Source organism: Neovison vison, chromosome 13, assembly GCF_020171115.1.
Source record: "Neovison vison isolate M4711 chromosome 13, ASM_NN_V1, whole genome shotgun sequence".
In the NCBI taxonomy this organism is placed as follows: domain Eukaryota; kingdom Metazoa; phylum Chordata; class Mammalia; order Carnivora; family Mustelidae; genus Neogale; species Neogale vison.
Window position 1 is genome coordinate 30024150 of NC_058103.1, and position 25733 is coordinate 30049882.

The following is a 25733-nucleotide window of genomic DNA, read 5'->3' on the forward strand; positions in this document are numbered from 1 at the left end:
AAACAAATTAAGAACTGTGATGTGAACAAAAATTACACATGGTAAAACAGGTACCAGCACAACGTTAGGTTATATTACATCAAAAAAAGTTTTAATGGTCCCAAATATATATACTCAACAACTAAGCATACACTCAGGGGAGAAAAAAAAAATCAAAACCAAAATGAAACAAAAAAAATTATGACACAAATGACCACATCTAGAATTCCACTCAATCTTTAATCAAGTAGGGACAAATCCCCACTTTAAAAAAAAAAAATCTGCAGTTTGAAGGGCAAAGGGAACAGATAAAAAAGAGGAAACTTTATATTCGCCCCTCCCCCAAAGAGGTTTTCCAAACCTGTTGTAGCTTGACTAAAATGTTCAGAATGTAGGATTTTAAAGGCAGGTCTCTTTATACAAAGAAACTGCTGGCATTCTTAACTAGTGAAGAATCATGGCACAAAAGCCTGTTCTTCTGAGTCTCAAACAGGGTCCAAGAAAGCATGTTCTGATTGTAGCAACTGACCAGTCAATCCAGAGTTCCACTTACAAAACCCCTGCCCTGTTGGCTTTTTGTTTCCATTTCCTTCCCTGAGAAAAGGGCAATGTGTGGTCCAAGCTGGAGAGCTCAAAGGCTTAAGTCTTTCCCCTAAATGTGTATTATCCCCTCCGCCTGCTCCATTGAATTGGCACTTGATGAGCAGAAGTCAAGTTTGCGAGGCTGGTCTGTATCAGTCATTCACAAGAGACCACTGCTTTTCGTGGATTTTGTACGGGGGAGGGGTGGAGAACCAGTTTTCTCAACAGGTGCTGATCAGAGGCAGTTGCCATTATTAGGACTCAAACTTTGCTTTCTTTGACAATGGCAGCGTGTCTTCCTTGTCTTCATCCTCGTCGTCATCTTCATCATCATCAGGATAATCTACCAGACCCACAAGGCCTCCCTGTTCAGAAAAATGTAGCTTTTAAAAAACAAATCTTAACACACTAGATAAAGGATACAGATGCTCAGCCCCCCTACCCCCAACAAACGAAGTGTGGCTCCTTTTGGATAGTGAGATTACATGCAACTGAAAGTCACATTTTTCCTACATAAATTTAGCAAATGGCCAGGAGATAAAACCTTCTCAATTTAACAATTACTGTTTCTAAGACTTAACAGTGCATTACAAAATCCTGAAAACTACAACAGATAAACGGACTACTAGAAATGAGGGCAGACCAACTATCAGAAGTTAGGCAGGCGGGCGATTCTGCTTTTCCTCCCGGCCTCCTGTTAGACCCCTGCTCTCGCCAGAAACCACTGCAGCTCTTCTCCGCGGGCGGCTGTGGGAAAGTTCACCCCGCTCTGCCCTCAGCTGCACCTTCAGCTGCACCTTCAGTTTCACATCGATTCACTTCTTAGCCCTCAAGGGTTTCATGCTCACGGCAGAATAAAGAACTGTGTACGGGGCGTTCCATTCCTGGTTTAGATCAACCCATTCCAAATGCTTGTCTGTGAACCGCTAGTCCAGGATAGCAGAGGGAGTGAACAGGACTGGTTTTTGTTCTGATGTTATGTCTTGTCCACATTTTTGCTGTTAAAATTGTGATGCTTTCTTATGAAATGTGAATGATAGATGGCTAATTCTTTTTTTATAAATCTTGCTTGACAGAACAATGTTTGAGTGTGCAGATGCTGATCTTTCTTCCATACAAGTCTTTAGCTGGGTAGTAACCAGGAAAGTTGATAAAGAATAACTAAAATTTCTGTAAATGTTCTGACACAAATCTGAACCCGAGTTCTAAAATGCAAATAACCAAAATAATTCATGCAGCCTTTTGTGTTGGTCATAAAAACCTCTGAGAAATTGCTCAGGTTTTTAATACATTCAGATGGTAGTGGGAGAATTATTCTTTCTTGTTCAGAAAGCTTAGACCAGTTCCAAAAGACAATAACCAAAGGAAATCTTCATCACAATTACTGTTGAGAAAGGTGAAATGAGACAGGCCTGGAAGTCAGAACGTACCTTGGTAGTAATAGCTGCCGTCTGAGATGTACTTTTAGGGACAGAGCCAGGAGAGCCTGGAGATCCTGGGGATCCTGGGGAGCCTGGGGAACCAGGCAGAGTGGTTGCGGATGACTGGCTGGTGAGAGAAGTCTTGGTTCCACTAGAGAGGGAAAGCTTGAAACTTGGGCTCTGCCGACCAGAAAGATTCGTTTTCAGAAGCACCTCTTTTTCCTCACTTTCTTTTACTAAAAATAAGAATATTGTCAATAGTTGTCACTCATCCTCCCCTTTTTTTAATCCCCCCCCAAATGAGGTGGCACTAAACCACAATTAACTGCTCACTCCTCTGCTAGGAAAAACACAACTTCAATTCACTACTGAGAAGGAATGAGACCTTCAATATTCAGTGTCCCCCCCACCCCTTCCTGAAATAATGTATTTCTCCTGGGTCAAGTCAGATTAAGAAAATTTGGTCCCTACCTTCACCCGCAGCTATTAATTCACATTCTAGAAAGCAACAGCGTCTCTAAAATCTAGATCATGACAAAGTAGATACTCCCCATTTTGTCAAGAAATACAGAATAAGCCTGGAGTTGGAAAGCCATTATTTCTCTCGCCCAGTTTTTCAACATACATTTCTTCCTTTCCATGAATTTACTTATTGGATCCATAATATCATCATCGTTTTTAGTTTTGTCGGACGGAGACACGACAGCTTCTCCATCTTCCATGTCATCTTCATCTGTGTTAAACCACATTTCCTCTTCATCTTCTAGTGTTCTGGCATCTCTTCGATATCTATGATTCCTCAAAATGGAACGCATACTAGGAGTAAAGAGAAAAAAGTACACAGACTCAGGGTACCTGGGTGGTTAACTGACATCAGTCAGTTAATAAGCATCTGCCTTCAGCTCTGGTGTGACCTCAGGAACCTGGGATCAAGTCCCACATGTGGTTCCTAGCTCAGTGCAGTCTGCTTCTGCTTCTCCCCGTCCCAGTGCTCTAATAAATAAAATCTTAAGGGATTCACCCAAAGTGAGATAATCTTCAAGTGGTACTCCAAATTAGATCATTAGATCAAGGAGGTAACAGATTTATATAAGGAGAGGCTAATGAAGAACCAGACTTTTCACAGAACTAAACACTCTACCCTATCAAGTGTTAACTAGTGCAAACTTATGGAAACTGTACTATCACGGATCAGTTGTTAAACCTGTTAACATCAGAAACTCACAAGTCCTAATTCATGGAACTTTAAAACATACCGTTTTGATTTTGCTTTGGACACATGAAGCCCCACTACCATGTAAGTGATGGGGTTTTCTTTCTCATTAACTAGCTTAATATATACCCGAGGAAGAGTCTACAGATCCTACTAACACCACACACACCTTCAGAAAAACATTCATATTAGCCATTACAGAAAGCTGCAACCACCACTCATCCCCTCCCCTGGCCAAGCCAAATAATATGAATCAGGCAAAAAGAGGCACCATCATACAACTTGAATGAATAGGTTAAAAATGTGGTAATTTACCTGTCAAGTTTGGGATTATCTTGCCTTTCTCTTTGTTGTTCAAATCTCAGTTTCAGTCCTTTAAATGTCTGTACATAATCTACATCTTCCAGTGCTTTCCAGTAATTTTCAATGACATGAGCAGTTAATGACTTTATATCTTCCTACAGACGAGGATTATAATGAAAAATACGATAGGAAAAATCTTCTTTTAGCAAGATAGACTTAACTGTAGTAAGTCATAAACCTGCCCCAAATAGTTTAACTTCATAAAATTATTAGCTCATGTTAGAGATAACAAAACAATGAAAATGGGCATAAGTGGCTATTCCACAGTCTCTGATTTTTGGTGTGTCTCTGAACTAACTATGGGTCTTCCTCAAGTAAATGCCCATGTCCCACCTAGATGATTCTTCAGTAAGTGTGGTGGTGGTGGGGGGGGATCAGCACATCACAGGGAAGTGCTAGAGAGGGACAGTGGGGACAGCTGCACAACAGTGTGAGTGTATTAATGCCAAGGAACTGGACACTTAAAAAGGCAAGTTTTACATGGTAAACATTTTACCATAATTTAAAAAAAAAAAACCACGCTTCTGATAATTATGACACACACTTGTGGGAGAACCACAAGCCAACTACTATTAGTAAAGAATCGAGTTTGTTACAAAATTGTTCTTTAAAAATATAGAGGGCAAAGTCCAAACCCAGAAAACCTCAGTTAAAACAAAATAAAATCACACCAAATACTTTCTATTAACTGTCATTCTACTTTTTTAAAATGAGTAGAGTATAATGACAGCATTAGATCAGTTTTTTTTTCAAGCCATCCTATGAAAGACTCACAGCTGCGGAGATAAGAATTTTCTGGTTTTTATTACTCTGAACTGAATTTCTACAAGCTTCTTTTAAAAATTTTCTTCAAATATAATCTCAAGCCAGAATACCAATAATACATATTCAATAATCTTAAATAACTAAAACCAACATTCTAACAAATACAGAACCTACCACTCTAATAAATTCAAACATCTCTATAATGGCAGAGTTCATCAGATTGTAGCGGGATCCATTGTTGAGAAATGCTTTGACTACTGGTTCAAACAAAAAACTTTTCATTATGTAGCGGTTGTAAAATTCATCTTTTAATCCAATAATCTTTCTCTTAAAACGAAGAGCACCTGAAACACAGAGGCATTATTGTTCAAATTACATACCACACTTCCATATTTTAGACTTTCTTTAAAAAGACCTGCTTAGTATAATTCTTCGTGCAGTGATATATTACTGCTTCCAGAAGCATGAACCTAAAGATAAGGACTGCAAAATGGTTATCAGAAAAATGCACCCTAGAAGTAGTGTATGTCATTATAGAACACAAGTCTTGGAGAGCCAGAAAAACTCTGGAATTTACTAATGACCAAAATGTACTTTGCATCTAATGTAAGAGCTAAAATAGGGCTAACGAATTAACTTCATACTACTTAAGATGAAAATGCTAAATATATCCTTTATATTCACCTTAAAAACAACAGAAAAACTGTTCTTTTATTAGGGCAATCCACTGTATAATTTGATCTTCATTATTTTTGGACACTCTTACTATTTTGCATTAGAGTTCTGGGTTTACACTGGTTGGTTTGTGGATGTGTCAGGATAACCATAAACCCACAAAACTCTGCATGACCCAAAACTTGCCTTCCCATAGTTTAGAAATAAATTTAGAGGCTGTTTTGTTTAAAATGTGGTCCTCTATGCTTATTGCAGCGAGTATGCTTTTTAATTTTTTTCCTAATTTTCCTTTTTACAATTAATTAGGCTTTAACTTACAGATTAAAAGGTATATTTACATCTTGAGGTATGGGGAGTTACTTAAGTCACCATTCGTCAAGATCCAAATATACTCAGACAGCTAGACAAAGCCCTCTTTACCTACATGGGAGTTTGTCAGTAAGTTAATGCCCCACTTATTGTAAACAGTTCAAAAAAGCATACTCACTTCATGCAGTCACATCGTCTTCGGTTGGCAAGATTAAATATTGTGTTTGTATTTTGGTTTCTTTGGAGATCATGGAAGTGGCTCGTTAAATTGCCAATTTGTTATTAATCAAGTCCTTCATGAGCAGGTAGCCAGGCAACCATGCTGACACGGTTTCTGGGTGGGAAGGCAGAGGAGTAAAGCAGCTCAATGTTTCTTTAGTTGGCAGAAAAGAGGTCCACAAGTGAATGCCCAATTAGGTACAGCTGGCTATAAACTGCCTTAACAATGCAACTTATTTAAGAGTGTCTCTCTCTAAAGTGACACTTTGGGCAGGGAGCTTCAAAATAATTTATAGAATAGTAACTGCATTTTTTGTAAACTACTGAATTATGTTCAAATACATAAGCATGGTGAAATAAGACATTTTAAACAGTAAGAGGCACCTGTGTGTTAAGTCAAAGCCTAACAAGGGTCTGTCTTCCCTAAACAATGATTTTAAAGTTTGGTGTTTTGTAATGTCACTTGACAAAGGAACTAGTGAGGCTGTTCCATTTGTTAGAATAAAAATCAATACTTTAGAGCTCAGGCCAAATGTGAAGTTTTTAGTAAATAAGGCAAGAGCTATTTTTTTTAGAGTTTGTCCTCCAACTACGCAGGCTTCATGGAGACTTGTGTCCTACCGTAACACACACTAGCTGAACCCCGTGGGCTACACGCAGTTCCTAGGTAAATGAAAAAAAAACTCCCTTCCTAGAATTCACTAAGCCCAAGCTACGCAGTGCCACCATTTCAAGAGCAGTTCTGTCCAGAAACTGCTGGTACAGACAGAGGTGCTTCTAATGGTCTCTGTTTTGCTCATTTCCATTTGCTCTAAATTTATTTAAATCCAGAACTGGGTTATTTCCATTCAGACCCCTCCCCCCCAAAGAAACCTGCATCAAGAATAGCCAACCACTACTTGCTGTTGAATAAGAGTTGCTTTCAAAAATGTACCAGCGAGCTCTATGAAGTCAAATTGCTCAAAGGAAATTAGAGAACACTTTTGGGATAGGTCCTATTGGCAGAACTGCAGACCTCCAATGTGAAGTGCACTGGGCTTCCCTTCTTATCTATAACCTTCATTAACATGCCAGGAATCTCTGGTGCTTCATTTCAATCATCTTTAAAACAAATAGTTCATCTTTACGTTAGCACATGAGCTTTCATGTCCCAAGATGACACTTTTTGCCTCATACGTAACTTACGATGGCTGAATAAAAGCATCTAAGATAAAATTTTTATTTCATTCCTGTCATGTATTTCCATGTTTTTAACAAATGCTAGACAACATGAATCCTGAAAAGCCAAGGAAATAAGACAGTAAAACTGGTGTATGTATATACCTAAACTTACGAAGACCTAGATTTTGAAAGGATTGTTGGTCTCACCTACACACCTGATTCGTTGTCTTTAAATAGGATAAAAACATTTAATAAGCAGGAGATAGAAAAAAATGAGAAGTTCTGTAAGTCCCCAAAGTGTTTACATTTAACCACTCATTATCTTCTGTCCTTACAACAGGGCATCTGAACTTAATCACTCCCTCAAACATTATACCTAGTATTTTCCATGTATAATCTTAGAAGACTGAAAATAACCTAAATCTCCCACTTAGCTCTTTTAGAAATCCTTGACCAGAAACTCCTACTATATAGTCTTCAAGCCAGTTCTAGAGTGCTCACTCCTAATGACTGGAATCTTCTTCCAGAAACTACTCATGTTCTCAATCTGGGAAGACAGTCACACGGGATCGTTTAAGAGTCCTCATTTTCCAAACTGAGTCATCATTAAACCAAACAATAATAAAACAACTAAAAATTTGCTAACATGCTTAGTTTCCTATAATATAACCTTTCTTGTAATGTATCTCTTTGTAGTTCTCAAGCTGCTGAGAAAATTTCTTTGTAATATGGCAAGCAAAAGAAAGAGATGAACTGAACTGAAAGGCTTTTCTTTCCCTGCACTCTACCACTGGACTCGTATGTTCTACCCAACAAACCACTGTCATGCCACACTTCCCCACATATGTACTTCAACTGTGCCTGCAACCAAGAAAGTCACGTTCTCCCAGGACCAAGATGCAACCCAATTTACCTCTCTTGCAAAATTTTCCTGATCTGACTCCTACATGTAAAATAAATTATTTCCACTCTGCTTCCAAACACACCTCAATATAGTACTTTTGACATTTTGATTTTTACATGACTATCTCCTCCTAATGAACTCAAAACCCACTTGACAGCTGAGCCCAGGTCTTAACGGTCTGTGTTTTTCTTGTAATTTCCAGGTATCTACCATCTTCATCAAATCTAATATGCCCCGATTGCAAAAAACTTTCTCTACCACTAAGAAAACCAAATAAACAGAACTATCAATCACAATGACATGCCATTAATAGTGCAACTCACCTTGATTTGAGAGATGATAAATATCTAAAATGTGGAGCTTAAAACTGATAAAATATGGTGTTTAACACATTTATCAAACTAAAACTAATTAACTTTTTCATTTAGTTTTTCCATTCTGTTCTAACTTCCCTTTCCCACACTGGAACAAAACTTTCTATGTTGACATGAAAGAAATGTTTGTTACAAACTCCCTCTCAACGTGGCCATGGGGCTCTATTTTGCTGTAGTAGGTATATAAGGAAAAGGAATATAAGTTTAAAAGCTCTTCTTTTACAAATGCTAACTAAGCTCATGGATATTAGTACTGCAGAACCAAAATAATGCATTTATTTTTGCTGTCCTTAGCAGTCTAGGTTAACGCCATAAAATGCTACCTCTTACTTTTGGCTGAAAAAGATTACTCAGGTAACATCAAAGTTCCTGGAAAATCAAAAGAAAGTAACTTTACTAAATATCTGAAGGGTGGAAAATGAAAATATACCATGAATACAAGTATTCTCAGTCCATCCTGCAGTGTGTACATTAACCAGAAAAACTAAGGCAACTGTTACCCTGATACCAAGTTTAATATTTTTAGGATACCAATTTCTAATACTCTTTAAAAAATAAAATACTATAGAGCAAGTCAACATCAGAAATATCCTTATAAACCATGTCTTTATAATTTTAGGATTTTTTCTAAATTTTAGGATATTTTAAAAAATCCATTAAGTAAAAAAATAATGAAGTTAAAAAAAAATAGCAAAAATGGATATATGTTTAGGCTTCTAATTAGTGAATGACTGATGCCATCAACCACCAAACAACCAAACTTACCTATAGACACCAAAAGACAGAAGTTACCAGCAGACATACCTTATTGAGCTTCTAAAGTACCCCACACTTAATCTGTCAACTTACCAAAGAAGGCTGGCTGCTGTGATCAAGAATATTCTTAAATAATCTATTTCCAGTTCTGGAACATGTTTTACTTTAACAAACTCAGGCCTTAAGAACACAGTTAAAGTTACCGTCCTCATAAATTTGGTTTACAAGTACAATTTTAGGCTTCACAGGCCACACATAGCCTCTGTAGTTGTTTTTTTGTTTTTTTTGTTTTTGTTTTTTCTCTTTAAACAACCTTTAAGAAATCTAAAAACTGCTTTTCGGCTTGCAGACTGTGCAAAAATAGAGCACAGGCTGGATCTGATCACTTCTGAAGTTTGGCACCCTTGCTCTAAAATATCTGAGGTAACAAAGTGTTTTATGTTCAATATAGCTCAGTAAGGCAGAGAAAAAATATTTGTGCAATTAAAGAATGGACCATCTATAGACACTTGTGCTAGGCATTCTGTTAACTCCTAATGTGTTTTAGCAACTCAGTGCTATTAGCTATAGATTTTCCAAATTATAAAAACGTTCTTCATGATTTAATGTAAGATTCACAAGAATGCCTAATTTGTAATGAGGAAGGCAGTACTAAAAAATAACAGGGTAAAATTATCTTGGTGCCATTTTAATAGTGGAATAAAATACTTTAACATTTTGTGGATATATACTAAGCTCTTCGCTGTATACGGAGAAAGATATGAAAGGAAAATTATCTCATGGCGCAACAACATAATTGGTGTAGTTTCCTGTTAAAAATCTATGTGTCTTGACATCAGTGATCTTTTCTTCTCAGGCAGTAAGACCCAAAGGTACCAACATGATAATCTACACGTCATAATTCTACCAGAAGCAACACTTACACAATGCCAAGAAAGCGTGCTTCGAGGCCATCAGAACCAGCACCCTCCGGAGGATATCCTTATTGATAATGTAGTTTTTTATGTGGTACGTGTGGTGCTCCACACAGAATGTTAACAATTCCAGTACAAGTGCCAACAACTGGGCAGTCTGAAAATCATCTGAAAACAAAACACAATTCTATTCAATGACTAACATTCTTTTCCTTTCTAAATTTGAGTATCCAAATTACAAACAAGTAAAATCTTTTCTGTTGACCCAAAATTTTAAAGTTAAGGAAAAAGGAACAAACACTGAATCCCTACCATGTGCCTCAAGAACTGTGCTTTACATTTTCTTAACTCTGATGAATTAGTTTCACAAAACCCAAGTCTGAATGATAAGGCAGAGCTGGAACACAAATCTATTAGTTCTGCTTTATTTGCAAGTGCAAGAATGCTCTTTTAAGATGTACACATAGCGTAGGAGATCCAGAAGGATCCCACCCGCTCTTTGGTGGAATTACTCTCTGCTCCTATGATTCCAATGTGTTTTGTGGCTCCTTTATTACACAGATGAACCCACACTGGACTATGATTATTGGCTTACCTTTCTTCCTCAGCAGGCAGCAAGCCTCTGGAAGTATTTTACTCACTTTTTATTTCCCCCATTTATCCCCTAAAGATTGTAGTACAATGCCTTCCACACAGTGGGTTTTTAAATAAATGTTTGCAGAACTAAATATATGTGTTTGGAAAGAAGCCTCAAGCTTTATCTAATATGAATAAAGTAGAAAGGAAAAATGATTATCAGGTTTCCAAGACATGATTCTAGAATCACAAAAAAGGACAAATTTAACATTTACTTTCTAAGTAGGGTTTAGTTATACTACACTGGTAATTCATACGACAAAATAATAATCTTGAAATGTCAGTAAGGGATTTCCCACTGGAGACCCTAAAACTACTTTCAGAATTAAACGCACACTATGCAAGCTAAAGGAATAAAACACAGAAATAAGTATCCCTAACCTTATGAATAATCCTCAGTGCAAATAAAAGGTTTAATAGTAAGCAGCTTTGCTCTATACATCCGGAATGTAAATAACTTAAAATGATTTTTCCTAATTATTTCCTTCTATTTAGCCTATGAAAATATACTGCTTTAATAGAAAACTGTTTTTAAATTCTGACAGCAACAATTATCTCCTCTTGAACATTTTATTATCTCCAATTATAGCACTTTAAAGGAATTCTACCTTAAACACCTTTTTTGAAAATATATTACTACACCTCTCCTCTGTGTTAACCAAATGGCTGAACTTTAAAAGACTATTACTCTACATCAACTTTGAACTTCAGAAGTCAAGAACAAAGAACCTTACTACCAACCTGCATTATCTTACCTTTGCTAGGTTTATCCTCTGTTGTATTTGCCAGTAAGGGAGCAGTGAGGACATGCATACAGTGCTTGTAAAAGAAACCCAGAAATTCAGTCTTCTCTGTTTTCTAAGGAATCAAAAACACTTCCATGAATTTTAACTGCATTGGTTCCTACTAATAAAAAATAACATACTAATATGAAAAAGAGAAAAATGCCTGTGGCTTACATTGGCAGTAGCTAACATGTTTTCTGGGTCAACTAAAGTTCGAAGCAGGCCCATAAGTTGGACTGCTCCTCCAAGTTCAGGGTCTGTATCACAAATCATATGCTCTATAATGAGGTTGATGAGCAAAATATCCTGGTGAGAAAAGTACACACAGTAAGGATCACTTATTATGAGGATGGAAAAGCACATACTATGCATGTTACAGCATTGTATCTAGCTCTAGATGTCTTGTTAACTGCAATCCAAATGATACGACTAACTAAACTAACAGGATATATGGCAGCGTTTCCCTCAAGTGTGGCATAAGGCACATTCATACTAAGTAATACAGAAAAGAAAGTTTCTTTCTCTATTAAGTTCTTTTGATTAAAACAAAAACCAAACTTTGGCACTAAGAAATCTTTACACTTCTTGATAACAAAAATCTCCCTTCTGAAGGAAGCTAATGGGCATTCAGTTTAACATTTAGCCAGAATTTACACCATTGTTCTACTTCTACTGCATTTCTATAGATTCCTTCTATTTACAGCAAATGAGATCTGTATCTATTCTCCATTTATGTAAATGATACAAAGTTTCCATTTAAAGTAAATGTGCTTGGTACCCAGATGTGTGAAATTAGGGTAACAGTACTATGCTATTTAGATAGCACAGAGAACAAGTCTGTTACATGGATTCCAAATGTCACTGAAAATTGATTACTAGTTTTCCTGAGGCTCTCTGACTGGTGTTCCTGGCCCAAGGAGTAACTACAAACAGATGCAATGAGGAAATCTCTGCTCTTGTCTGTGTATGCAGTGGTAGGATGGACCTAAAGACAGACTGGGAATCAAGAGGCCTATTGCGTGTGCAGGAAGTACATCACTGTAGGTACATGTAGGTTTCAGAGCCAGTAAGAATAGTCTTTATTTTAAATTAATACAGGTATTTTGGCACTCTGGATAAGACTATTTTATTGAAGAAAAATGTGACACAATATTCAACAGTTCAAACTGGTACTTTCCTACACTTACCCTGGCAATAAACAAAAACCACAAAACAAAACTCAACCTTAATCACAGAAGTCACCAGGCATTCTACTTTACTTTGACACAACACATTAAGATTTTTTTCTAAAGGTAGAAGTCTATTTTCTCATTTTGTAAAAATACAATAGGAATTGTGCATATAGATTTTTTCTCCCCCAAGAGGATGCTCCCCCTTTTAAGATGCAGTTGAGGGCAAAAAAAATATCAGTTTATTCTTAAAAGTTACTTGTAAGATTTTGGGGGAAGGAGGAAAAAAAAATTAGGATCATTGGTTTAATGATCTAAAAGTAAAACAGAAGAGCATACACACTTGGGGCTGCTGCATGTGCCATGTACCATGTACTCCAGGAGCGCCCTTTATATTATCAGGATAGATTCCCTCACTCTCTAACAGATATGTGTGTGTGTGTGCATTTGTGTGTGTGTGAACAAGACAACAGCTTGTTCTCCTTATGGTTAGGCAGTAAAGCAAGTACCCTAAATACTTTTCCAAGGGACTGTGCTTCATTTCTTCATTCCTGGTAATTTTGAGAATCTATCCCTAACAAAGGCAATGTTTTCCTAGGGAAGTTACTTATAATTCCATATACAGAACAATTTATTGATTAATGATTAAAACAAGACAATGTTAATGACAAAATTAAGAAACGTGATCTCAGAAATTTGAAAAGACATTAAAGTCGAGCATTAACAAGCAACTGCTTTAAGACAAAATTTGTAAACTGAGACAGGAGCCAATTTAGGGAAAAATAAGCCATTTCACATTCTGGCTACACTTTCCCAAATATCAGCTATTTAAATCTTTAAAATAAATAATAAGTACAGTTATAGCTCCCCATGTATAAATACTTACTGTTAGTGCAAATAATATTTACCTTGTTGGTTATTTTTTGCTCTGTTAACTTCTTACTTACATCATCATTCTGTTGTGCCTCCTGCATGACAAACTCTCGTACCATGGATGGATTATATTCAACCAAGTATGAGAATATATCAGTAGCAGCACTTCGCACCTGTGTATCATCCATGCCCTGCAGATAAAAAGCACTTATTTCTCCTATAATTATAAAAGTACAGACCTTCTATGTAAATCCAAAATCTAACAAATTATAAGAACACCCTGCAATAAGAGAAGTCAAGGAAATTTGGCATATAAATTTTTTCTGTGCATAAAGTTCCTTTCTTTTACTCCTGTTTACTTTTCTTCTTTGACATTTCAACAGGCTGCAAAATTAACAACTTATTATTAAAAATACGGAAAATTCCTCTGAATATTCTTGCAGTTTTATGTAAGGACTAATACTAGAATTTTACAGCTTTTTTACTTTATGTAATACACAGCTAATATTAAATACTGGCTATTTAATATTAATAAATAAGAACGTTTTAAAAAAAAGGATGTTTAACAGTATTATGTACTGGCTATAGTCAAACACTTGCATGTTACATAAAAATGTATTTTGTGGATTAAAAATATAACGGTAATTGGGGCGCCTGGGTGGTCTCATGTGGTTAAGTAAAAAAAAGCAAAGCTGCCTTTGCCTCAGGTCAGGATCCCAGGGCCCTGCTCAGCGGGTGTCGGATTTTCCCTCTCCCCCGGCTCGTGCTCTCTCAAATAAAATCTTAAAAAATAAATCAAAATTTAAAAAAAAAAGAAAAAAAATATATAATGGTAATTAAGTGTAAGGAGAAATAAACTTACAAGGATGACTTCTAAAGCTGGTAATATGCCCATATTTGACAAAGTCTTGAAAAAAGCATCTCTGTTTTGAGGTTGTAGCGTTTGGGAAAACGCACAAAATTCTTTTAAAAAGTTAACCTAAAATAAGGAAAAGGACAAATGAATATATAAAAGATCTGTTGTTTTAGTCCTGTGTCTTTCATAAGTATCAAATGTCTTACCAATTCCTGTCTTTTTTCCTCATCTGTTGCTTCATCTGTTAGTTGTGCAAACAAATCTGTCAGAAATTTTTCATCCTCCTGTTAAATCAAAGGATAAACTTATGCTAATGATAAGAGTGTATTAAAACATAATTTTCAGATATTGTAGAATACAAATTGCACTAACTGGAAGAAAAGATGGTATTGACAACAGTATTTAAAACAGAAAAGGAAAAACGAAACTATTATAATAAACTAGGGATTTATACAGGAAGGTTATTCTTTATATTCTGGCAAGGCCTTATTTCCTAAGTTTATTTAAAGGCCACATTGTGAGTATATAAGGCTTTGTGAACCATATGGTCTCTACCACAACTATACAACTGTTATTACAGTAGCAAACGTCCACAGATAATATGCAAATGAGTGTGGCTATGTTCAAATAAAACTTTATTTATAAAAACAGGTATGGGCCATACTTTCCAAACCCCTCACTTAGAGTTTTAAAATCTTACCTTTAGAGACTAAGGTTCTACAACCTCTCAAATGAAGGTAAAAATTAAGATAGAGTTTTCACATTTTAAAGACATAGAAAGGAATTCAATTATTTAAAAAGCTAAATGCAGAACTTTAAAAGATAGACCTATTATCTGACAGTATCTCATACAGACACACACACAGAATTTAATAAGCATTATTTTGAAAAAGATTAAAGAGGTACTCTCCTAGGATACTAATCTGGGTTAAGTCAATAAAAAACTTGGAAAGAACCTCAGATGTTACTTTACCTCATTGTATAACTGAGACAGATTTAAGAAATTTACCCAAAGACCAACCACAGGAGGTGGCAGAGACCTTCCTGATAACCTATTCAAATTTCTTCCATCACTAATTCTAACCAAGACTGTGTTCTACTTTAATTCCATACTATCTTAGCTAGTACTAGATTCAGCACTATTTCAGCCCTATAGACATGCCTAAGTCTAAATATATCCTCATATGTATAGATGTGTATGTGTGTATGTAATCTCTCATTAGTTTATAAACTCTGTAGTCACTGTTGCAGATTCTTTGGAAGTATTTTCTATGATATTAAAATGGTTATTTCTATTTTTACTTTTTCTAAAATGTATAAATAGGCCATAATTCAAATGGCATGCAATTTCAAGATGCATCCCAGATCTAATATATCCTATCAACTGGAAATCAAACTACTGAAAGAGTCTCTGAACTGCTGCATTTGGGGTACAGAAGTTGAGAGAATAAGAACGTTTTAAAAAAAAAGGATGTTTAACAGTATTATGTACAAAGCAGTTAACAGTAAAGGGAGGGTATGATTGTGTATGCAAGGGGTAAGAACCTGCTTTAAAATTATATCTCCATCACCCGCTGTCACAAAATTTATAAAATTCTCTCTCCTTCCTAGCAGCACTTTGGAAAGAAGTACCTGTATCAAGAAAACAGAAGTACAGCACGGACAGCCAGAATTTTACAAAGCATAATGTAGGGAAACAAAGACTTGAAATTATTCATACTTAATGAGTAAAACTGGCAGTTCACAGGTATGCAGACCAAGAAAACAAACAAGTGACAAGTCCCTGCACAACAAAAGGAGAATCATGTGGCACTGAAGGATCAGACACACTCAGAACTATCCAAGGAAACTAGGAATCAAAAGTGGACTGGAACAAAGGCTCACTAGGGTAGTCAGTAAAAACAAGATTCTTATCAAAGAATAACAATTAGTACCAAAACCTTTTCCCTCTTCCATTATCAATCACAATACACTGTATAGAGATAACTACTGTCCTTACTAGATTGTATTGCCTATATGATTACATGCCTGTCTTAAATGAATAGGAAAAGCACATCAACTTGGTCAACATGAACTGAAATTATTCCTAGTTTCAGGACAGCAGTGTTAGTAAAACTGGTCTTTCTTTTTAAACATTTTAATTTTATTTTTCATGTTCCAAGATTCATTGTTTATGCACCACATCCCGTGATCCATGCAATGTGCTTTTCTATCTGAATTCATGTTTTGTTTATGTTTTAAGATGTCAAAGGCAGGGACTCTGAAAATACAGCAACTTTCTAAAAAGGAATAGCCATACAAGTTAAGCTTACTGCTTTATTCATAATGTGCTACCAAACAGCTCATACTGACATTTATTTGCCTCCTTTAATAAATCTAGATTTCAAATAATTACTTTTATTTATAGATCTGAGGAAAGGTCTCCCAAGTCATATCTATCTGTTAGTCTTTAGTGGGCATCAAAGTGTTACTCTTCATGGGCATCAAAGAAATAAAAAAACATGAGGGGTGTGCAATTCACAAATCTTTATACTACACCAACTCTAAAGTTCTACTTAGAACAAACTAATTCCTATATTATGGGATAATATACTGAGAGGTCCTCTGACTTTGGTGGGGAAGAGGGGGTGTCTTACAAACAGACTACTGGCCAGCTATAGATTTTGTGTTTTGTGCAGAATCCAGGGAACGTTACACCCTGGCAATTCTGATACAAGCACCCAAAACACTAGACCTAAGAGACTCAGCATACTATAGAAAGAAAATCTAGAGTTTAATATAGCAATTACAACAGATATTTTGAAATAACGCTTGGAGTGCCTGGGTACCTCAGTAGGTTAAGCGTCCGACTCCTGATTCTGGCTCAGATCATGATCTCAAGGTTGTGAGATCAAGCCTGCCTTCAGCCCTGAGTCAGGCTCTTTTTGCCTGCCCCTCCCGCCACCTGCATGCTCTAAAAAAAATAAATAAATACTCGAGTGCTACGTAATGTTCATGCATGATCTTTAATCTTCAGGTGACTTTATAGAGTTGGTACTAATAGCACCACCCTTCAAATCAGAGAAATGAAGCTTTAAGAAGTTAAGAAAGTTGCCGAAGTAGCACATAGCTGTTGTGACAGGTGGAGCTGTAACTCATATTCACATCCAACTTCTCCATACTCTCCTCTGGTACAAAAGCATGCCTTTTGGCAAGGAGACCTTCAACTATAATTTGCCGAGTATCTACTATATTCCCTCGACCCTAACACTAGGCCTTTAATATATAATGATCTGGCAGTGCTACCAATTCTACAATATTTATATTCTACGTTTAATGACATACTTCTTGGCTTCTTCGTTTTATCTTTCCCTTTGAATCTATTCTATGCATAACTGAAAAATTAATGTATCTAAAATTCTACATTCAATCATTTTGTTAAGACCATTCATTCCCCTGTAATTTCGTCAAGCTAGACTTCTCACATTTATGTTCCCTGATGGAAACAAAACAATCTTCTGGTCCCACAGTATTATGTATTGGAATCTTTTCTAATATCAACCAAATACATACATACCTTTAGACATAAATCAAAACTCAAATTAGGTACTTAAAAGGAATGAAATTACTTCTGCTGAATCAATTAACAGTTTAAATGGTATCAATCAATAAGGTATCTTTGTAAGTACGGAAAAATTGATCTAACTCACCTGTAACATACCAACAATTTCTACCTTATTGAAAAAGATAAAGGAGTGAAGTGTTGATAACATATTTTCTTCAAAGACTGAAGGGGTAGGTAGAACCATATCTTGGATATACTGAACTCTGTATGTCTGATGAATTTTTTGTTTCAGCTCAGGATCTGATATGGGAATCACTTCTTTAAACTTGGCTGTTTTTGTTAGAAATTCCCTGTGTTTTCGTGGCTGTGATAAAGCAGGATCATATTCTAAGCATCCAATGACGTCCATTATACATTCCTCAGAGAACATAACTTCAAAAAGAGCAGTTCGATTCAAGAGGAAGATGCCTTTGATAATTTCATACAAGTGGTGCAGTCCTTCAATATTTTCCAAATCCTCACACACATGAAAAAGCTCTAAGAGCTTTTTAATATAACCCTCATTTTCCAGTGCTAGTGCAAGTTTTTCACGACGCAGGGGGGAAGGTAAAGATGATGCCACAAGTTCTGCAATTTCCTCAAGGCGACTTAATTCACAAGATGGCAATTCTAAACCTGGTGATGACATATCATCAAAACGCTCCTCTTCAGATTCATCTACAAGGTCCTGAGTGATGTCCACTGAAGGGTCCTTTCCTTGAACCTATTAAATAAGATTTATGAGAGCTGACAGAATATAATCAAGCAAATCTAAATGATATTCTTAGATGAATATGAGAGATGTTATAAGAATCCTAGTGTCATATTCCAGGATAGCCACCACCAAACCCTTAAAAATTTGAAGTAAAATTCAAATAAATATTAAACATCATAATGTTGCGGTCACAGAATATACATGTAATTTTAAGCAACAAGGAAAATTTTAACATCAATTCCAGAAAGCAAGGCCCAAAGAATATGTACAAACTGCTTCTGGACCAAAGTGGGTCACCGATGTGCTGTGAATGCTGGCTGGTGGCCCAAAAACACAAGTAAGAAAACTGTGGGAAATAAGTGTCCTCACACAAAAATGAAACCATATAAAAAGTAATTGCAACATACATGTAGCAGAGCATAATACAGTAAATTCTCTAAGAAAATCTACCCAAAGTAACCAAACCATAGAAGTTTTCCCTTCTGTTCACCCAAACCTGTAGCTTTCATGATCACCCCCAGAAGCTCTAGAAATTTGTCATAAAACTCAACTTTATGTCAGGACAGGGACTCTAATGATAAAAACATAACTTAGAAGTCTTCACAAATACATTTTGAGATAGAAGAATAGTTTTACCCAAAAGTCAAGGACTTATTCTGAAATAAAATCAGTTTTGCTATGTTGGCCTATAATTTGAGACTGTCTAAAGCAGGCCAAGGTGAATGCTAAAGAAATGGAAAATGGAAAAATTAGATGTATATGAAATGGCCAAGAAACTTAAATTGCTTAGCATGATTAAGTGAGACTGTTAATGGATACTGGAAGGGAAGAGGCCTGGAATAGTTCTTGAAACACATTGCAAGTTGATAGTGTCTTGACCTTAACCCAGTGGGCAGTACCACCGAAAAGCAACTAGGCACATTCACAAATTGTACCTGGCATGGTCTCAGGCTGGCTCTGAATCTGTTAATGATATAAATTCTCAATACAGCTTTAGATTCCTGGAACTCAATCTATGTTACCTAAAGAAATGTGGCAGCATTTGATTAAAAAGCCAAATGTAAAGGGACAAGAGCCATTACTGTAATGAAAATGCTATCTTTAAAAAAAAAAAAAAAAAAAAAAAGCTATCTTTTTTTTAGCTTATTTGCAAATAGGAAGGCTAAGAAAGTCATCAAAAAGGCCTGTGGTTAGGATTTTCTTGGAATCGGATATGCTCAGAGAATTAAGGTGGAATTGTAATGATTTGACAAATACATTTCAGTCTTACTAAATGGAGCAACGGAAGAATGAAAACAAAAGGAAGAATAAGCTAGAAGAGAGTCTTCCTTAAGAGAAAGGTTAGTAAGTCTTAGCAGTCTATCTGAACAGATGAAGAAAATGAGAATGTGAAGGCCATGAAAGGTCTATAAAAGAAAAGAGATACACCCAGACCTAGTAACTACTATCAAGGAAGATATTGGAAAATGGAGACACTTTCTGCTGTTTCTAGATCAAAAAACGACAAGTAGCGTTCAAGAAATAAAAAGACACATTAAGACCTCAAAGAGCAAAATGTAATGAATTCTCTAGAACAAGACAGGATCTAAAAATTGCTAGGTACAGATGGGATCATGAAAGACTGGTAGAAAACAACATCTTGAATATAAAGTGTGCACAAGTAAGATTAGATAGAAAATAACGAAACAGACAGTGATTCCTAGTTAAGTTACTCTAGAGAAAGTATAGAACTACTACTACCTGTGCCCCAAGTGTAAATGAAGAACTACGGACTAAGGAAAAGTATAGTAAAGATCCGACAATTTACTAAAGGAGAGCCAGGCCTGACAGCAATGCACGGAGTCCAGGTGTGAGTTAAATATTGGCTTAACAGAAGACTGTGTCCAGGGATAATAAGCCCTTCGTCAACTGTTCGACTCAGAGAAGTGAAGGAGAACAAGATCTATATGAGCAATGGGTGCTTTTAGCATATCCAAGCTCCTCAATCTCTTCTCTTTCTATGGGAGAACTCCACAGGACACAAATTTAGAGGCAGGCTGTGAATACAACTATATGGGAAACAAGCAAAAAACAAGTATGAAGAGGCATTCAGGTACAAACCCAATCCTTCATAGCAGAAGGAAAGGGAAGTTTGACAGGCAGGTTACTGTATGAAAAATACAGCTGAGTAGATGATCTAGCAGAAATAAATTCTACGAGGTAAGGAACACTGTGCCTCAAGGACACAAAGCTTTATTAAGGCCGTGGCTCTCAAGCTTCAGGGTGCATGAGAATTAGCTAAAGCAGGAATTGACAAACTAGAGCCAAACATGGCCCACCACCAATTTTCATAAGTAAACTTTTACTGGAAGAGAACCATGGCTGTTTATTTATGTGTTATGTATGGCTACTTTCGTAATACAATAGCAGAGTTGAACAGCTATTCAGCTTTGTGGCCCACAAGGCCTAAAATTATTTACTATCTCACCTTCTACAAAGAAGTATGACCTGGAGGGCTTGTTCAAGTATAGTTCAAATACAATTACTGGGACCTACTCACAGAATTTCTGATTCAGTAGATCCAGGATGGGGGTCCCAGAATTTACATTTCTGTCAGTTCCCAAGTCACGCTGCTGGTCTGAGAACCAGTGAATTAAAGAGTCTGCTGAAGGGGGCACCTGGGTGGCTCAGTCGTTGGAGGTCCGACTCCTCGGATTTGATGTGGGATTCAGCTGTGGGTTTGGCCCATGTCAGGCTCCATGCTCAGTGGAGAGTCTGCCTGAAATTCTCTCCCCTACCCCTCCCCTCTCATGTGTACACTCACTCTCTCAAATCTTAAAAGAGAAAAAAAAAAAATCTTAAGATTACTCTAATTAGAATAAATGTGAAGACAGAGAAGCTGTCCTTAGAAGACATTGATTTAAAATAGTCTGTAACAGGGCGCCTGGGTGGCTCAGTGGGTTAAGCCGCTGCCTTCGGCTCAGGTCATGATCTCAGGGTCGTGGGATCGAGTCCCGCATCGGGCTTTCTGCTCAGCAGGGAGCCTGCTTCCCTCTCTCTCTCTCTGCCTGTCTCTCTGCCTACTTGTGATCTCTCTCTGTCAAATAAATAAATAAAATCTTTAAAAAATAATAATAATAAAATAATCTGTAACAAGAGCCAATGGTTTTAGCATATAATAAATGCAGAGTGCATAATAAGTGCATAACTAACAAGACTGTGGAGATTATGTCACTAGTCCAAGGTACTAGAGACACTAGGAAATTCTAGAATCAACTGAGAACATGCAAGATGAGGCTGAAGAGATAGTCGAGTCACAAGAAGTTACTGAGTAAAGTGGTATTTAAAAATTGGCATTTTTAAAAAGATTCTCTATCTGTGGTATGGATTTGGGAAGACCAGTCAAGATGAAAGAAATAAACCAGGCCAAGAAATGATGGTGGCTTAGTAAACTGTGTTAGCAGTGAAAACAAGGATAAGTGAATGGATTTAAGATTAATAAAACTGAAGGACTGAATGAATTAATTGATGAAGGAAGGATAAATAAAACCTCCAAGTTTCTGGTTTCAGCACTGACTGAGAGGAGAAAGATGGGAGAATGAACAGATGTAGGGGAGATCTGTAGAACAGATGTTTGGTTCTGGACTACTAAATCTGAGATACCAGTGACCACTTATGACGGAGCTCTCAAAGGCCGCTAGATACAGAAGTTCAAAAAAGGTTGTGGCTGGACAGTCTGGTGTCAGTAAACTGTACTTACCTATAAATCAACTTTTCACAGACAATAATGAATTTAAGAGATCAATATGAAATGCTATTTATTTAAACTCTTGAGCATCAGCTACAAAGTACAGCAAAAAAGCCAAAATACTTAGATAGCATATTGATTTTCTAGTTTTTAAAATTACCTGACAAATTTTCTCCCAAATTTCATCACATCCAGCTTTTTCTTGAAAGCTAAGAGCCAAGTCATAATTTTCTGCTTCAGACCACACAATCAAAGTGTCCTTGAGAGGAAAAAAAAAAAGTCTGATTAACATCCATTAACTATCACAAACTTCTTCAAAGTACAAGGCAAATGAAAAAAGCAACAAAAAACTGAGAAAAGTATTAAGCAACATTGATATTGTGATTGACAATGCCTTTTCACACCTAGCTCTGTTCACCCTATAAATGAAAACATTGTTTTCCTTAACAAGTTAACCAGAATATGAAAAGCACTACAAAGTGACCAATCTAAATGTACTGAAAGATACAAACTAAGCAAGTATCAATTCTTTGCTTGCATATTAGATTACATGTTATGCTCTAGTCAAACTGCCCAGAGAGGAAGTCTGAGCATACAATAACCAGGGCATGTCAGGAATGTGGGATTAATAACTAAAACCCCTTTTCTCATCTATTATCCACATTGAATGTTGTTTACCTGAAACACACGAGGCCCATGAAATTATTTGCTAAATCTGTAATATATGAGATTTACCTGAGTAGCAGTTTTTTTTTTTAACTTTCACCAAAGCGCTATGGTTGAAGAAGCAAGATGCTCCTGCCACCCACAGCCCCTTTACTCCTGTTCAGAGAGACTTTTATTTAATGATAGTAAGTGTAATGAACAGTTCAACAGTTTTTATTAACATTTAATCTCTGCAAGACACTACACTTACAGTACTGACACCATTTTATATTTCCTGTAGTACAGTCTGTATACTACAATATGCATCATTACCACAAAAATACTTACAGGATCTAAGGTATCTTTTTAAACTTACTGACAGTAAGATAAACATATATACTGTTTCAGAGCCATCAACCATTTCAAAGAGCCCACTCATTGAGAGGGGTTTGTGAATCATCTTCTATGTGAAATACTGAGTGGTACTGGGGAGAGTTACATTTTAAAAAAAGAAGTCTGGGGCTTGCCTGGGTGGTGGAGTCGGTAAGGTATCTGACTCTTGGTTTCGGCTTAGGTCATAAGCTCAGGGTCATGATAATAAGCCCTTCGTCAGGCTCCGCACTCAGTGCAGAACATGCCTGAGATTCCTTTTCCTCTCCTTCTGCCCCTGAAGCTCATGTGCACGCATGCTCTCAAATAAATAAATAAAATAGTAAAAAAAAATAAAAGAAGCCTAACATAACAATGATCATATAGCAGTTTTTCAGGCTGGTCCAAAGAGAAGAACTGGGAGAAGTCAGAGTTAGAGGAATGATGAGTACAGTATAAAGGAAAAATAATTCAATCTAATAAGTAACTGAAAGGAGCCAGGCAAACTCTAGGTGAGCATCTATAGGGATGATAAAAGTTCCTACACATTAAGAAGGAAACAGGACTAGACCAGCTTTAAGGCACTTAAAAAAATATGTCTACATGGAGGCAGTTTCCAATAAGATACCTCTTATGGATCCCCTGATGTTGTTTGCTAAACTGCATATTAATTATTTTTAATTACGTAACTGTCAACAATGAGGATGAGTAGTCTCTCATTGAACTAAAAGGGGTATCAGCTGAAAGTAAATAAATGATCATTTGACTGGGCTGTACAGCATTACTAATAGAATAAATCCACAATTTTTATTCAGAATTTTAAACACGAGATCAAAGACCCTGTTTACTATCTTCATGAACTTCTAGAGATCATGGATAGCAGGCATCCGTTCTACAGTGACTAAGCAGCTGTTCAAACTCAAAATAATTTACATTAACACTGTAAGATCAAGAGATGCTTAGGTGGCTCAGTCAATTAAACTCTAACAAATAAAATCTTAAAAAGAGTCAGCTACACGTGTAGCCTCCCTGAGTCTGTTTCTTCACCTTTAAACTGGGTATAATACATACAGTTGTAAAAACTGGTGATAAAGACCCACTAAAATGAAAACCAGTATCACATTGGTGTAAGTTAGAGTTAAAACAACTATAAGCAATTAATGCTGGTACAATGTAAATTCAGAATCATCTGTAGGCTTAAAACAGGGCACAATTAAATATAAACTCTTAAATGCTCATTTGACAAATTTAGAATTTTGAAAATTTTAGGAACTGCTCTTCTGTTTTCCCTAAGGAGTCTAATTTTCACCAAAGCATTCTATTTACCATCCAACAACCTACAGCTTAAGACACATGGATTTCTTCATTCATCCTCAAAAGAGACTTGATCTTTTCTTTTTCTTTGAATGGGCTTTTACTCTTCAACTGACTAAAGCCTCAAAACATGAATTTATGTATTTAAGTACAGAATATCAAAGACAAAATACTCTAGTCTCCAGCCATTCCAATCAAACCAAACAGTTTTCTTAAGAACACTACATGCAAAGTATTAGTAGACCACTACACTATCAAGAAAATATTTCATATTGTACCAATGTTTTTTGGACAAGCAAATCACCATTAAGCGGACTTAGTGGAGTTAGTAACAGCTTTCCTATTTACTATCTGTGTGACCTGAAGCGAGTCACAATCTTTAGGGATCATCTAATGTACAAAATAAACGCAACACTAACTTCCTTATAGTAGTATTTTAATGGTAAATGATAAAGCAAAGCAATTTATAATTTATTTATAGAGTAACAGTAATATATACATATGAATGTGCTAGTAATAGTCTTTATTCTAAATTTATTTCTGTAACTTCAGGGCACTGGGGGGACTGATACTGCCTTCACCGGCTTGATAAAACACTCAGTATATCCGTGTGTGTGTTTGTATGTGTGTGTGTATGTATGTTCTGAAAAAATACCTTTTGATGATAGTGCTAGTTGCCCTACTAAGTAGAGAAAGATTTACTTTCAGATATTGCTTGTTCATCCGTAGCGTACAAGAAAGAGTGTACTAAAACTGAAAGATGCCTTAATAAACTGCATCATTAGTCTATCATTATATTATTATAAGGTCCTATTCAGGCTACGTAACAAATCAGATTTTTACCTACACTGGGTTGCTGTATAGGGACAGAAATGTCCCTTCTGCACTAGCATGTACAATAGCAAAGGAAGTAGTTTCTACCATTTTGTTGTGTTAATAGCTGATTATTACATCAGTGGTCACTTTTTATTCTTTAAGTAGAAGCAAGAAAACTTGTTCTAGTTTTAACTTTTGATTGTAACAGTATCTGGAGCAAAAACTTAGCTTAAATTGAAGCAAGTTTTTTTAAGTTTAAAATAAAATGATTGCTTTATACACCACAGAGATGGGCTAAAATCACATTTTAGAATCAGGCTGGGAAAGTATGTTGTAACCTGTTTTAAATTTTTCACTGTTAAGGAATTGGTGGCAAATTTTCATTTAATCACCCAACTGAGAGGATAATATACAAAGTAAAACAACATCTTCAAAATTTTACCTGTTGTTTCTGATATGCAGTGTTAGGATTTATTTTGGATTCTAAGAGTAGAGAACCTGGGAAACAGAAAAACAAAACATTCCATTATGCCATTGCAAAGCAGCATTACATTCCACCATATACACACACACTTCCTCCTTTCTTGACCACTCAATACACAAGTAACTT

General features: G+C 36.2%; 1 protein-coding gene across 2 annotated transcripts in view; it reads right to left on the minus strand.

Moving 5' to 3' along the window:
• Positions 1 to 200: 200 nt before the first annotated feature.
• PPP4R3A (protein phosphatase 4 regulatory subunit 3A) overlaps positions 201 to 25733 on the minus strand; it is a 36340-nt gene continuing 10807 nt past the window's right edge. The window contains exons 2-15 of one of the 2 annotated variants that reach the window (XM_044231178.1): positions 25566 to 25621; positions 22140 to 22238; positions 17644 to 18261; positions 14161 to 14238; positions 13961 to 14077; positions 13173 to 13289; positions 11231 to 11362; positions 11027 to 11129; positions 9645 to 9803; positions 4498 to 4667; positions 3511 to 3653; positions 2608 to 2798; positions 1992 to 2218; positions 201 to 926 (exon numbers count right to left, since the gene is read on the minus strand). In XM_044231178.1, the coding sequence (XP_044087113.1) occupies positions 816 to 926; positions 1992 to 2218; positions 2608 to 2798; positions 3511 to 3653; positions 4498 to 4667; positions 9645 to 9803; positions 11027 to 11129; positions 11231 to 11362; positions 13173 to 13289; positions 13961 to 14077; positions 14161 to 14238; positions 17644 to 18261; positions 22140 to 22238; positions 25566 to 25621 (2321 nt within the window). In that variant the 3' untranslated portion in view covers positions 201 to 815. Of the gene's footprint in view, positions 927 to 1991; positions 2219 to 2607; positions 2799 to 3510; positions 3654 to 4497; positions 4668 to 9644; positions 9804 to 11026; positions 11130 to 11230; positions 11363 to 13133; positions 13290 to 13960; positions 14078 to 14160; positions 14239 to 17643; positions 18262 to 22139; positions 22239 to 25565; positions 25622 to 25733 lie in introns of both variants that reach the window. The other variant, XM_044231177.1, reaches the window with a different exon arrangement.